Source organism: Scyliorhinus canicula, chromosome 2 (genome assembly GCF_902713615.1).
Source record: "Scyliorhinus canicula chromosome 2, sScyCan1.1, whole genome shotgun sequence".
Taxonomy (NCBI): Eukaryota; Metazoa; Chordata; class Chondrichthyes; order Carcharhiniformes; family Scyliorhinidae; genus Scyliorhinus; species Scyliorhinus canicula.
The window spans coordinates 6,356,649-6,372,948 of NC_052147.1; the positions used below are offsets into that span (position 1 = coordinate 6,356,649).

General features: G+C 43.0%; 1 protein-coding gene across 6 annotated transcripts in view; it reads right to left on the bottom strand.

Annotated features, from left to right (window-relative positions):
- Positions 1-798: 798 nt before the first annotated feature.
- LOC119979694 overlaps positions 799-16,300 on the bottom strand; it is a 253,384-nt gene continuing 237,882 nt past the window's right edge. For 5 of the 6 annotated variants that reach the window (XM_038822274.1, XM_038822266.1, XM_038822242.1 and 2 more), the window contains 4 exons: positions 14,486-14,566; positions 13,070-14,363; positions 8,448-8,619; positions 920-1,006 (listed from right to left, as the gene is read on the bottom strand). In XM_038822274.1, the coding sequence (XP_038678202.1) occupies positions 1,000-1,006; positions 8,448-8,619; positions 13,070-14,363; positions 14,486-14,566 (1,554 nt within the window). In that variant the 3' untranslated portion in view covers positions 920-999. Of the gene's footprint in view, positions 1,007-8,447; positions 8,620-13,069; positions 14,364-14,485; positions 14,567-16,300 lie in introns of all 6 variants that reach the window. The other variant, XM_038822283.1, reaches the window with a different exon arrangement.

The window sequence follows — 16,300 nt, forward strand, 5'->3', positions numbered from 1 at the left end:
TATTGAATCGTTGGAGTTGTTTACAGGGATTGCAAAGGATTTTAGGGCTTCACCGGGTTACAGAGAACTTAGGATCAGAATACTAAGCTATAGGCATTGTGGCTGAGAGCCAATCTAGGTCAGGAATAATGGTAAATGGAAGCTGGTGTTTGTTCTGGCACAGCCAGCAGCATATTAAATGTTCTCAAGTCTACAGAGGGTGAAAAGTGAGAAGCTGCAAACCATGATTTCAAAGCAGATAGCTGAGGCAATGGCACAGTCAGGTGATGTTGCAGAGGTGGAAGTAGATGGTCTTGGTGGAAGAATATCGGATCACAAGGATCCTGGAGGTTACCATTGAGCAGAAACAGAAATAGACTAACCATATAAATACTGTAGTTACAAGGGTCGATCAGATGGGAATTCTGCAGCGAGTAACTCACCTCCTGACTCCCCAAAGTCCCACCAGAGGAATAATTTCTCCATGTTGATCATCTCATTTTAAACATCTTGATCAAGTTAATTCTTTACCTTCTGTACATAAGAAATTACAATCCAAGATTATATCCACATAATTTAACCCTTTAAACCCAAGGATCATGAAAACGAATCTGCATGCACTCCCTCAAAGACCAACTATTGCTACTGGAGTGCATTGTCCAGACCCTATATGATAGAGGCAACACTTCCTTAATTCCCTTTTGTACACCAGTTCCCTTTGAGATTTAAACCATCAAATCTGCAATGTGCATTCCTGATCATGTCAGACTCCATAATTGAGAGCAAAAGGAATACAAAAAAATTGACAAGGCAACTCACTTCGAATGTGAACATCTTTAATTTCTTTCTATGTAGTTGTAGACTGACAAGTAGATTTTGCTGGGAGTCCAACTCATGTGAACAGTAATTGAATGCCGGGAGTTGAGCTCTCAATCTGGAAATACAGTAGTTTGTGCTTCAGGCTGATTTGGGCTGTGAGTCGTTCCTGCTGTTTGCCCATTGGTAAGATTTTCTTCCTCTTTAGTTGCTAAAGTGAGAAAAGAGTCCATCAGAGCAATGTTTACAACCGGGCGGAAATCTTTAGTTTTTACCCTCTTCTCCCTGAAGGGAGCAAATCTTTATCAGGATACAATGCTACTGCCATTTTCTTTTGCCTGGGAGAAGGATTGGTAACCGGAGCACAGAGATTTAAGACAATTGACTAAAATAACAAAGAGGCAGAGATAAGAATATGGGATCAGCTCATTTATGCAGCAAGCTGGAATGATCTGAAAAATATTACCTAAACGGGTGACATACAAAATCAGAAAAAGGAGAAGGAATAGCCATATGCCTCCCCAAGCCATGTTCTGCTATTTCATTCCACTAGGATTGGGCAACAGAATACAAAAGAAGAGAAATGAGATGAATAAAGAAGTGTGAGCTTTGGATAGTAGCAAGTTGTAGAAGGAAATACGACTATATTGGATAAGAACCAACTAAGAAGGACCATAAGAAATACAAAGACAGGTTTACAATGCATGTAAACACACAAAATATGCTGAAAAAAATTGGTAACTTACAAGGACAGATACCCATATGGGAATATGATGTAGTGGCAATAACGGAAACTTGCCTAAAAATGGTGAGGAATGAGTTTAATATTCAAGGGTACAAAGTGATCAGGAATATAGGAAAGTAAAAAGGAAAAAGTAGCACATTGATTAAGGAAGACATTGCAGTGTTGAAAATATGTCCTTGGGGGAAAAGTCAGAATCCATTTGGTTAAAATTAAAAATCAAAAAGTGGATGAACATTTGTTAAGATAACAGTCCAGATTCCAACACCGGACCAGACCACAATGTTTGTTAGGATACCAGACAAGAAGCCCAAAAATATTTTTCAATTCATAAAACTGTGAGGAAAGGACACATCACTCCAGCAGGAATGACTCTGACCAATACTATGTATACCTGCTACTAACTCCAAGTAAGGCAGCCGACACATTTCAAATGCAACTTATAAACAAAGTTAACAAAACAGGTTTACTTGCTTAGCTCTGCACACATTTGGAGAGAGTTCTTTTAAAGTGTGGATTCAGAGCCCTTCTGTTCAACCTGTCAGTATTTGGAAAATCTGCTGTTCAACTTAAATTATTATAACAGACTGCAAAACTACAGACAGAGCTGGTTCCTCCCATTAATTATATCATCTGTACCTCACTGAAAAGTCACTGAGCTAGGACTCAATAGCAGTTCATCATAAATTATCTACTCTCCAGGGAAACTCCAGCAATCATAACAATATTCCATTGGACCTTTATATGTAATCAAGTAAGTAGCTGGAATGAATTGTAGAACCATAGAAATGAAACAGCACAGAAGGGGGACAGCTTGTCCATAACCTCACCTTTTACGAGTCCTTAATTACCGTTTTAGCAGAGATACTGCCTGTATATATTTTAAACCAGGGTTTTTAATAACATTACTGCAATAGAACATAAATACAAAGATAACAATTTCTATATTCACATCTCCTTCCTTAAAAAATGAACAAGCAATATGAAAAGATGGCTTCATTTTCTAAAGCTTTTTCAACTTTAAATACTACTCATTACTAAACACTACTGTGACACAAAATGATATATATATATCTCATCATATTTATGAATGCAAATTTAAACAGCAGTATAGTTAATTTTAGTCTTTCTTTCCCAACTTTGAACACTCCATTCTTTTTTTTTAAAGAAATTTATTGATGGTATATCCAGAAAATACAAAAACAGGAACAGTCAAAAACAAACTAATATTGAACAATTCATAATATAGCAACTGTGCATATAACACTATAGCAATATAGTACAGCAGGAACCCCCCATATATACAAATACATTAGCCACATCCCCAAGGAATTTTGTAACCAAAATAAAATCCCCCCTACCCCTTAATAACTAGCAGTTGTTGGATCCCACCACCGCACCCCCACCCCGCTGAGGTTCCAATACTTGTTGAAAAAGTCGATAAACAGCTTCCACCTCACGAAGAACCCTCATCCAATCCTCTAATGGCGAACTTAATTCTCTCCAAATGAAGAAACTCAGCAAGGTCTCACACCCAAGACCCGATACATGGTGGATCCGAGGACCGCAGTTTAGCAAAATTCTCCTTCGAGCTAACAGGGAGACGAAAGCCACAGCATTGGCCTCTTTCCCAACCAAATCACCCACATCCTCAGACACTCCAAATATAGCTACCCATGGAGCAGGATTGGCCAACATTGTCAACACCTGAGACAATACATCCGTGACTCCCTTCCAGAACCTCACCAATTTTGGACAGGACCAGAACATGTGTGCATGATTCACAGGGCACCTGGCACATCAAACACACTGATCGACCACTTCTGGGAAGAATCAGCTCAGCTTTGCTGGCATCATATGTGCTCTTTCCCAAATCCAATCTTGAATAGCGCCTCCCAATTCTTCCTCCCACCATCAAAACATCCTCCTTCCTGGCCAGCTCAGCTTGCACATCAGAGATCTTGTCATCCCCAATATCATCCTCCGAAAGGAGCCTATCCTGTAAACCCGAGGGTGGCTACATTGGGAAAAAATCCACCTCCTTACTCAAAAAGGTCCTGATTTGGAGGAGTACACCCCTCTCCAGCGCTTCATTGTACCTCGCCTGATCCACCCTCAGAAACTCTGATCCACCCTCGGAAACTCTAATCCATTCAAAAATCGGTGTCTCAGTTCATCCGCTGATGGAGGTTCTGATTGGTATAGTCTCTGACAGAAGAACTCAAAAAGTATATTGATCCCTTCCGGGTCCATTATAAAACTCACCCCCTCATCCCTCAGCCTACCTATTTCCCTGGCATCCATCTATTTCCTCAATTGGAGAGCAAGCATCCTGCCAGCCTTCACCTTCTATTTGTACACAAACCCTCTCAGCTCTGTGCCGTTGTCTCGCCGCCTTATCTGAAGTGACCAGATTAAATTCCTTCTGGGGCCTCTGGTGCTCTTTCAACAGTGCCTCATCATGAGATTCCAGGTAATTACTACTCGCCTCTACCACCCTGTTTGGATCTTTTGCTGTTTGGATTGTTTTCTCCTCTCGCTCCACCCTTAGTCTGTGCGCCCGGATCAAGATGTGTTATCCCCTAGGCACAGCCTTCAGTGTCTCCCACAGCAGCCCGGCAGAGAAGATCCCCATGACATTCTGATCCACATAGTTACAGATGGCCCCTTCCAACTTCTTACATATTCCCTTACCGCAAGGACACCAACGTTCAGTCCCCACTGAAATCTGCAAGGAGATGGCTTTTCCACCTGCATGTCTACCCAGTGCATGGCGTGGCCAGACACCACAATCGCCGAGTACTCTGTCCCGGCCACTTGTGAAATCAACATCTTATCTAAAATAAAAAAGTCTATCCGGGAATAACACTTATGAACATGTGAAAAGAAAGAAAACTCGCTCGTCTTAGGTCTCTCAAAACACCACGGATCCACTCCTCCCATATGTTGCATGAATCTCGACAGCTTCCCGGCCATCGCTGTTATCCACCCGGATCAAGAGACGAGTGATCCAGCTCCGGATCCAAGACATGATGAAGTCACTCCCAAGGATCAATCTGTGTGTATCCAGATCTGGGACCAGCGAAAGAACCCACCTCATAAAATCCACACCATTCAGTTTTGGGCATACATAGTGTACAATACTACCAGGGAACCGTCCAACCACCCATGCACCAGCATGAATCTTCAACTCAGATCTGCAATGAACTTTTCATTACTTATTAACACAGCCACTCCTCTAGTTTTCATGTAAAGTCCTGAGTGGTAGACCTGACCGATTCATCTCCTTCTTAGTCTTGTCTGGTCTGCCACCTTTGAGTAAGCTTCCTGGTGTCATGGGAGTGCCCCTTTAATAAATGTTTTTGTCTTATCACATGGCTTCAGTGATGCCTGTAGCCACAGCTCAGCTCCACCCACACAATGACATCACTCAAGCAATATGATAAGACAAAAACATTTTTATCAACTACCAGCATAAAAACCCCACACAGCGACAGTAATCTATAAATTACCCTCAATAAATTCCCCCCTTTAACTGTTCCAATTTAACAACAAGATTCAATAAACCAGAACCCCTTTTCAAAGGAGTGGCCCAGCACACAGCACTCAAGACCTGGTTTGGATGCTGTGTTTCCTTTCCAAAACAGCAGGTTTAAATTCCTTCCAGAAAGCAATTATTTTTTTTCAAGTTATCAAGCAGTGTGGAAACAGATTTTAAAATGCAGATAGAGAGATAGGCTGAGATTTCTCTTTCTGAGTACAGCAGCCAAAAATGTGAAAATGAAAGCAAAAACTCAGAGCCACAATCAAGCCTCAAACTAAAGCAAAAGTAAAACCAACTCCCAGAGCCACAGCCCAGCTCAACCCCACACAATGACATCACTGACGCCATGTGATAAGACAAAAACATTTCTTAAAGGGACATTTAAAGTCCGCCCTCAGGTTCTTCAAGTGGGTGAATATGCATGGCCTTTTAAGAGGTCCATTTAGGCCCCGGACGGACATTCCAAATTACCAATCGAGAGGGGGGTACCTCCCCTCTCCCCCCATGATAATTAGCCATATTTTTGCTTGGGCCCCAGTGAGGCATCCATTGCCACCAATGTTTATATCTCAGTTCTCTAACCTATTCACAATGTCAGCTTCCCTGTATCCCCTATCCCACCCCCCCCCCTTAAAGTAAACCAATAGGAAGAAATATTCAAAACCCTACCCTCTTCACTCCATCTCGTCACCCAGATCCCTTTTGTTTACTGGTTCTCACACTAGTATCGTGGCCTCCGCATAAGGCCTGCGACTACCCTGAGCCCGCCATATCACCCCAAACCTGATCAAAAATAACCATTATCCCACACTCCACATCTCCCCAAACTCAGAACATTAAACACACCTCAGTAAAAAGAAAACAGGAAGGAGAATGATAGCGAGAAGAACATAACAAAGATACAGAAATGCACAACAATCAAACTATCAACAATACCATCAACATCACAGAACAACCACATTATTTACAGAGTCCCAACCCCCTGGTTCGAAAGACATTTGCCCGTCTTCTGCGGGGTGTCCGTAAAGTACTCCAAGGGCGGTACAGTGTCACAGTGGTTAGCACTGCTGCATCACAGCATTGAGAATCCGGATTCGATTCTGGCCCCGGGTCATTCTCCATGTGGGGTTTTCACATGTCAAACAGCATAAGCAGCAATCATAGGCCGAGCTAAGCAATTCCACAACAAACAATTAGATCTAAACTCTGCAATCCTGATGCATCCAGTCATGAATGGCAGTCAACAATGAAATAACTCACTGGGGGAGGCAGCTCCACAAATATCTCCACTCTCAATGTTGGAGGGTCCCAGCACATCAGTGCAAAAGGAAAGGCTGGAACATTTGCAACAATCTTCAGCCAGAAGTGCTATGTGGATGATCCATCTTGGCCACCTCTTGAGGTTCCAGTATCACAGATGCCAGTGTTCAGCTAATTTAATTCACTCCACGTGACATCAAGAAATTGCTGAAGGCTACGGATAATATTCCGGTAATAGCACTGAAAACCTGCGCTCTAGAATTTGCTACGCCCCTAGCCACCTGTTCCAGTACAGGTACAACACTGGAATCTACATGGCAATGTGGAAAATTGCCCAGGTATGTCCTTAATTGTAACAAGAAGGCTTACATTAAAACTGCAATGAAGTTACTGTGAAAAGCCCCGAGTCGCCACATTCCGCCACCTGTTTGGGTACACAGAGGGTGAATTCAGAATGTCCAAATTACCTAACAGCATGTCTTTCGACACTTGTGGGAAGAAACGGGAGCGCGCAGAGGAAACCCATGTAGACACAGGGAGGAAGTGCAGATTCTGGACAGACAGTGACCCAAGCCAGGAATCGAACCCGGGACACTGGAGCTGTGAAGAAACAGTGCTAACCACTGTGCTACCGTGCCATCCACAAACGTCTCTCATCTACAAGATGCACTGCAGGAACTCACCAGTGCTCCCGAGACAGCACCTTCCAGACCCATGAGGGCTATCACATAGAAAGTCAGCAGATACTTGGAACTACCACCATTTGGAAGTTCCCCTCTGAGTCATTCACTACTTTGAATTAGAAATAAATTATTCTTCCTTCACTGTAACTGGGTCAAATTCTGGAACTGCCTCCTTAATAGCACTCTGTACCTAAAGTACTGCAGCAGTTTTAGAAACCATCTCATCACAAGGACAATTAATGATGGGCTATAAGTGCTGGACTCGCCAGCAACACACGCATCCCGTAAATGAATAAAAAAAGCTCTGAGGTTAGTGGATTGGAGAAGCTGTGTTTGTTCCCTTTGGAGCAAAAGATTAAGGTGAGATTTTATAGAGGTGTATAAAATTATGATAGGTTTAGATAAGGTAGACAGCAAAAAGCTGTCCCCATTCACTGACGGTCCAAGGATCTGGGTCAAAGACAGACAAGGGATTATACAGACAAACATTTTTACACAGAGAGTGGTAATGACCTGGAATTCTCCGTGTATGTGGGTGCTGGAAGCAGACATGATGAATGATTTCAAAGGTAATTAGGTGGGCACTTGGAAATAAACTTACAAGGATATAGTCACAGATTTGGGGGAATGGGACTGATTGGAGAGCTCAAATAGCCCTAATGGGCTAAATGGTCTTCTTTCATGCTATAATGACTCTGTGACTCAATGATCCAGTCCAGTCTTGATTGATTTCCTGCCTCAACTCCACTTACCTGCTCCCCAAATGCTTTGATTGGCGGTGGAAGCAAATTCTAAAACAACTTTAGAAAGAGCATTGAACACACACTTGCATGGCCATGGGGAAAAAGCAGTGGTACTGATTGGACAGTTTTTTCAAAGAGGGAACAAGGACACAATAAGCTGAATGGGCTCTGGGCTACAAGATTCTTTAGTAACTCTTTACATATTTGTCTAGAAACTGCGGGACAATTATCAACCATGAGCCACCCATTGAGGTCCAAGTCCTTTAAATATGCAAATCTGGGCCCACAATTGGGACAAATTAATGGAGTCCATTGCACATCCACCCAATTGTATTAGGACAGTTCTTCCTTAACCTCCTAAGAAAATCTCTGTCTATTCTAACCTCAAATAGACCCCAAACTAAGAATGCAGCACACCCTGTGTGCGTGGGTTTCCTCCGGGTGCTCCGGTTTCCTCCCACAGTCCAAAGATGTGCGGGTTAGGTGGATTGGCCATGCTAAATTGCCCGTAGTGTCCTAATAAAAGTAAGGTTAAGGGGGGGGGTTGTTGGGTTACGGGTATGGGGTGGATATGTGGGTTTGAGTGGGGTGATCATGGCTCGGCACAACATTGAGGGCCGAAGGGCCTGTTCTGTGCTGTACTGTTCTATTCTATGTAAAACTAACCAGTAACAACCTACTTTTGGGCCACATGATCTTTCAGGAGATGCGAAGTATGGCTTGCTACCATTTGCAATAGTTGAGCCAACTGCTTTTTCTTTGCAGCAGTTTCCTTTGAAGTATCTTGGGAGGTCAAGATGACCTCTGTCCTTTGCTCTTTGTGGAGCTTAATGTCCGGACCGAAAACATCATCTGCAAAAGAAAATGAGAAACCCCAAGTTTGAGACAACTGGCCAAAAACCTACATCCCAGATATATTTTCTCTTGATGCTTGTCTCGCTCATGTTGCTGTGGAGAGCCTCACTGCCTAACATTTGTGCTATCAGACTTAATGAACAAGAAAATGTTGCATTTCTGTAGTACACAATAAAACATCTGAAGCAGAAGCTTCATCCAACAGAAATTCAACAGCGATCTAAATAAGGAAATATTAGACCAGATAACCAAAGATTAAGACAAGGATTTTAGGTTTTAAAGAATGCCTTAAAGGAGGAGAGAGCTGGAGAGGCAGAGGGATTGAGGGAATGAATTCCAGGCCGAAGCAGCTAAAGGCATGAATGCCAATAGTGGAGCAACTAAAATTGGGGATTACAACAGGCCAATATTAGAAAGCAGAGAAATCTTGGAGGTTTGTAGGACTATATGAAGTTACAGACATAGGGAGGAGTGAGGCAATGGGGGAATTTGAAAAGAAGAATTAGAATTTTGAAATCTGACAAATTACCACTGATGTTAGTCTTTTTGTTAAAATCCTCTACAATCACCTGAGTTTGGCTTTGGAAAGTAAGTTAGAGGAGGCAGTGGTGTTGTGGTCTTGTCACTGGTAATCCAGAAGCCCAGTTCGAATCCCATCATGGCAGATGGTGAAATTCGAATAACAATCTGGAATTAAAGGTCTAATGATGACCATTAAACCATTGTCAATTGTAAAACAATTCACTAATATCCTTTAAGGAAGACAATCTTCTGACCATACCTGGTCTGTCCTACAGGAGACTCCCGAGCCACACAAATGTGGTTGATTCTCAAATGACCTCTGAAAGGGAGGGTAGTTAGTAGCCAGTGATGCACAAATCCCCTGAATTAATTTTTTTTAAGTAGTTTTTTGACCTCAGGTACCTTTAAATGCAGTCCAGATTTACTGGGTAAAAATGTATTTTCCTGCTCAACTGCCAGGTGGCCTTTATGCTAGTATCCAGGTCAAATACCAATCCACTTGCAGCTTTAGTTTTAATCCACTGTCAACATCTTGAGGATTGTTCTCTCATTCCTGGTCAGTCTGCCACTACTTCACCATCTCAGAGAACCTTACGTAACTTAAACTTTTCATCCACAAGTTTTTAAAATAGCTACGTCAAATACAACCATCCAATTGAACTGATGCCAGAGGGTTAATTTCCATATTCAAAGCACTGTGCGGATGGCAGCATAACTAGGATGAAACTATAGTCACTGAGGACATCATGGGTATTTGAACCTTAACAAAATACATGAAATATCAACTATTGAAATTTTAAATATCAATAATTAAAAATATGATGTGGAGATGCCGGCGTTGGACTGGGGTGGTCACAGTAAGAAGTCTTACAACACCAGGATTAAAGTCCAACAGGTTTATTTGGAATCACGAGCTTTCGGAGCACTGCTCCTTCATGCGCTCTGAAAGCTAGTGATTCCAAATAAACCTGTTGGACTTTAACCTGGAATTAAAAATATAAAAGATAACTTTCCATTTAACCTGAGCTATTTTGTTAAATCAGATGAGGTATAAAATGGGTGGCCAATTTGCTGTCATCTATTTGTCTCCCAGGGACAAACAAAATGAATCCCCCTTCAAACACCCATCCCCATTCCCCCGTTCATTTCCAGTAACCCAAACAACTACCATTTAGATTGATCTCTGATACTTTACTTTGTTTGCTTGCATTCAGATCAACAGTTAATCCCCTTCATAATGTTTTGCTGCACACCCTCAGAAATATGACTAATGGGGAACCTTGCAAGAAGCTCTGTGACATAATCAATGATGGCATAGAATTGCAGGTCCCAGCCCATGCTGCATCAACCTTGTGGTGATATGCATCACTGTAAATACACAAGGGGTTAATGTAAATACATGTAGACTAGCTAGACACTAGAGGGAGCACCAGAGACATGAAACACAGACATTCAACGAATAGGTCAGTAAGATAGGACACAACCAATGGGCATTCACGATACACACAGAGGTGACACTACCATAGGGAGGCATTACACCAACCCATATATAAAGGACACAGCACACATGATCTTCCTCTTTCCAGTGGAGACACTCAGTGAGTACAGACACAGGGTTGATTGAACATCACACCCACCACATGGATTGTAGCAGACTAGTTCATCAGTCTGAGTAGCTATAGAAGGATTAACAGTAGAGTCGAATCCAAGTAGGAGAATTGTTAATAGTTCAATAAACGTGTTGACACTATCTCCGTGTCTGAACCTTCCTTTGTCAGAGTGCACATCAAGGAAGCAGCCTGGCTAAGTCAAGAGCATAACAAGACAAACCTCACCAAGAGGTTTCCCCCACGTGCCATGTTTTAAAGAGCTTATCCAGGGCTCTCCACCCCTCACCCAAAGACTTACAGGTGCCTCCTGGCCCCGTTTGCCAGCATCTCTCCACCTCAGAAATCCTGTAAATCTCTCTTTGCTGACCTAACAGTGATATTTTCTGTTGCAATCATATGAACTTAGGAACAACAGTACGCTACTCTTCCCCTCAAGCAAGTCTTCACAATACCCCTATAAAAATACTGCAATAGTCAAACTTTCACCCACCTGGCCACCCCTCCCCTGACTGTGATCATTAGCCATTCCAACTCGGCAATGGAAGGGGTGCATGCAGGTGTGAGCAGTTTCCATTGTGGAAACCACAGCCCCCATTAAATCTGTTAATCACCTAGTCCTACGACATTGAGAGAGTTTGCTGGCTTCAATCCCTCCTCCCACAGATATTCCTGTCCCTGACCACTTCCTTCCCCTTACCATCCTCCCGTCTCCCACACATTACCTTTCTCCTCCCTCCTCTCCACTCTATCTTTTGCCTCTATTCTCTTTTATCCCACCTCCCTCTCTCCATTTATTCATCTGCTTCTACTCCTTCCCCTCCAGTCAGCCTCCTTATCCCCTCCTCTCCTCACCTTAGGTAATGTATCCAGTCTTCCAAATCTGCTTGACCTAATCTACACTCAGTCTTGTTACACGAGAGATTGATTTGGTCTCTCAATAATTCTACCTCCCAGCAACACAGTAGCACAGTGGTTAACACTGTTGCTTCGTAGCGCATGGGTCCCAGGTTCAAATCCTGGCTTGGGTCACTGTCTGTGCGGATTCTGCATGTTCTCCCCGTGTCTGCGTGGGTTTCCTCCGGGTGCTCCAGTTTCCTCCCACAAGTCCCGAAAGTGCTGTTCGGTAATTTGGATATTCTGAATTCTCGCTCTGTGTACTCGAAAAGGTGCCGGAATGTGGGGACGAGAGGCTTTTCACATTAACTTAATTGCAGTGTTAAAGTAAGCCTACATGTGACAATAAAGATTATTATTGTTATTATTATTAGCATGATTTCTGTTAGGATAAACTGCCATTATAAGGGAATAGTACCAACTATAATAGGTAGAAGAACTAGGTTATTTGCTTGAAGAAAAGCACAAATGTCCCCTTTTTTAACCTTGTATATGATTAGACCCGACCAGGGCCTTAGAAAAGGCTGGGAAAATAAACATCAAATGAAGCTCCTGGCAGCACCAGAATATAGAGGTGAAAATGTTTAAATGATAGACCATCTGTACTATTCTTGCACACTTTCCAAAGAATGGCTCGGGAATATATGATGTGGAGATGCCGGCGTTGGACTGGGGTGAGCACAGTAAGAAGTCTTACAACACCAGGTTATTAGCAGAGAGTATGGTGATGTAGTGCTATGATAATCCAGAAAACATGAGTTCACATCCACGCGCCATACAAGTTTAAGAGAAAGCAGGAAAAGTAAAGCTGGTGTCATTGATAGCTGTACCTTCAGTTGTCAACGGCTACTTCAGTTGTCAAGTTCTAGAATTCTCACCCTAAAACCTTTTGAACTTACACTTTGATCAAGCTTTTGATCATCTGACTCGAGAGCATAAAACTCCCACAGTGCAGATGGAGGCCATTCGGCCCATCAAGCCTGCACCAACCCTCTCAAACAGCACCTTACCTAGGCCCACTCGCCCACCCTATCCCTGTAACTCAATCTAACCTGCACCTCTTTGGACACTAAGGGGAAATTTAGCATGGCCAATCCATCTAATCAGCACTTCTTTAGATGGCAAATCTGCACGACTTGGGAGTTAACTCACGCTGACACAGGGAAAAGTGCAAACTCCACACAGTTACCCAAAGCCGGAATTGAACCAAGGTGCCTGGTGCTGTGAGGCAGCAGTGCTACCCACTGTGCCACTGTGCCACCCTTACCTGTCTTGGTGTCAATTTCTTGTTTGATGTCATTCTCGTGAAGCAACTTGGGCTGTTTTACTATGTTAAAAGCTCTTCTTAAATGCAGTTTGTTGTTGTTACAGAACTGAATGATTTGTATTAACTTCACAGACACAATAGGGAGCTTTATTACCTGAAAAGGGATGTCTCTCATTGGCTGAATGGTGAGAGGTCCGTTTCTTCCTGTGTTGTCTAGTTAGCACAGGTGAAAGTGTCTCCTTCTCACAAGTTGACTTCTGTTTGTTCTGCGACATGCTTGGCAAATGCTCCCCCAACTTCACACTTAACTGTAAAAGATGCTCTTTTGGTAACTTTGATTGTGAGCAATGGCTCCGTGTTTGGTGGTGCCGTGATCGTCGGCACACGTGTGTGCGTGGTGGCAATTTTGTTTGCTGTTGGGTTTTGCTACCAGGTTGATCCTTCTGGTGAGTCAGGCTTCGAGGGTGTAGCTTAGATAGCTGTGTGCTTTTCATTGCATTGCACTTCTGGTGGTTGAGGCACTGGCCCTGCTGCCCTTGGTTTAAGTGATCTGCCTGAGGGTCGTGCTTTTGGCCCTGATATATTTGATCGAGATTACTTTGATGGTGAGCTTGTTGGCTCTGCTGTTGCTGGCTGACCTGAGGGTTTTGCTCTTCTTCATCGAGATCTGATGGAATATTAGATTCCTGACCTTGTTGATCCAAAGAATGGATCTGATGGTCAGGCTGATTTCCCGCTTGTTGATTTAAATGATCAGACGACTGATCCTGTTGAAACTGCTGCTCACTGCCTTGCAGGCAGTCAGTCGATTGTTTCTGCTGGACCTGCAGTTCTTGATCAGAATGGTTTGATTTAAAGCCAGGTTGTTTGTCCTTTGAATGGAACCATAGTTGGCCCAGATGATCTCTTTGATAGTGAAGCCACTGACCCTGCTGACACCGAAGTTCTTGGTTTGGGTATTGTACCAGACAGTCCAGACATTGGCTTTGTTGAGATGGAAGATCTTGTTGTGAGCAATGTGGCTGATGGTTGAGCCATTGGCCCTGCAGACAATGAAGCTTTTGATCTGGATGATGTGCCTGAACTCTGAACCATTCAGCTTGTGGGCAGGGCCAGTCATCACTTGGGTTATAAACTGGATCTTCAAGGTGTTGAACTGGTGAACACTGCAACTGTTGGTCTCCACATGCCTGGTGGTCAAGCCATTGGCTCTGCGTGCTCTGACACTTTGGGTCCAGATGGGTACATTGATAATTGACCCATTGACTTTGTGGATATGTCCACTCTTGGTCCAGATGCTGTGCCTGATTGTGAGTGTGTTGAAGATGCTGACATTGCTTCCCAAACATCTGCAATTCCTCCAGCTGTTCTGGCAGCCAGTTTCTCTCAGTTACGTCCACTTGGTACTTATGCCTCTGCGTAATTTTCATCTGCTCTGATGTAGCACTCTTAACAAAGCAAAGAACAAAAAAGCGTCATTTTGTTCTGTCTGAAATAAAGACCACTTTAACATAGAACGCAAAATATTCCCTACTATAATAGGTAAAGAAACATGCTTGTTTTGTTGGACCTTTTCCTTAAGTGCTGTTGCTAGATCTTTGATTTTCTTATCATCCTGGCAGGATTTCGATTTCAGGGCATCTATTTCATCCTAAGAGGGAACAAAAATCATTATTTTTACTGGATTAAAAGTATTCAAACCCAAAAAATAACATCTGCATTCTGGATATTATACAACTGATTATATATCGGTATAAATTGCACATGTTTTTAAGATAACGATAGATAGTTTTTTGAAGAATAAAGGGATTAAGGGTTATGGTGTTTGGGCCGGAAAGTGGAGCTGAGTCCACAAAAGATCAGCCATGATCTCATTGAATGGTGAAGCAGGCTCGAGGGGCCAGATGGCCGACTCCTGCTCCTAGTTCTTATGTTCTTATATAATTGCTGAAATTATAGAAATGCAACATGTAAGTATTGTATGTTTACACACTGCATCTGTAGACACTGTGTAGATAATGTACTTGTGGATACCATATACTTGGATGCTTTACCGGCAGATACTATATAATATTGTGTATGTCCATCAACATGTTGATATTACGCCTCTCACTACTGTACCTGCAAACTTCTCTCTTGCTGGTCTAAATGGTGAAATGATTGATCCTGCTGATATTGCTGCTCACTGCTTGCTCTATTGCTGTAGATACTGTACAAATATACATTGCGCATATAGTTTACATGCAGATACTGGACATGCTAATATTGTACCTATAAACAGTTTTTGCACTATTTTAAAAAATTCATTCACAGGATGTGGCAAGGCCAACTCCTTTTGCCTATCCCTAATTTCATTCTAAATTGCACATCTTCCTTCTGCAGGACTGCTTTGACTTTGTTGAATCCGGCTCGGCATTTAGCCAGTTCCATACCCCAATCGGGGTATATTCTGATTATGTTCCCCTCCCACGAACTCTTCTTGGTCTACCTGGCCCACCTCTGAATTTTTTCCTTGAACAGGAAACAGTGCAGTCACACCACCATCACCCTTGGTTGCTCGCCCGCCTTCGGCTTTCTCCTTAGTGCTCTTTGTGCACGATCAATCTCAATAGGCTAGCCAAAAACCTTCTCACCCACCAGCTTCTGCAGCATCTGTGCGACACACCTCGAAAGTGCCGACTCCAGACCCGTCGCCATCATGCCTCCAACAACACTCTCTAGTGCCTCGCAGTATGCTTGCAGCCACTTTTTTCCCCCATTACCTTTGGTTGTCTGCATGTCGGCTCTCCCTCAAAAGATTGCCATCGCCATTGGAGTATAGAGCCAAGACCTCAGGACTGCGTTCAAAGATCTGATCGTGATCTTCGGGGTGAAAAAAAGGTTTCCCTGCATGGGAGCCGTCAGGTACTCGGCTGCCTAATGCAGGGCCGCCATCTGAATTCCTATTTTTAACAAGTTGCTGTTACCAGTTAACAAACAACTGTATTTGGGAAATATAGCAATCTATCTCTTCCTAAAGAATTCCCCAGCACATAGAGACACGCACACACAGACAAACAAAGGACAACAGAAAGAGCCTCACTGCTCTATTTTTGAGGATTATAAATTAAAGGATAAGGTTCGCTGGATCTCAAAGCTGCTGATCTGGAATTCTCTCATGTGAAGACAGACCATTGGTACCAGTGCCTGTACGTTCTCATCAATGAGGCTTTGCCTTGAGGAGAATATATGTGGCTGGATCATGTCTTCTGGTCCTAGCTTTGTATGTCCAAATGAAAATCAGGTACACTAAGATGAGGGTTCTCTGGTATCCGGTTGCTAGCCAGACACAATTTCAGACAAGGTAGAGTGCGATTTAGAATAGCCTTCCTTCATTAGTGTGTTT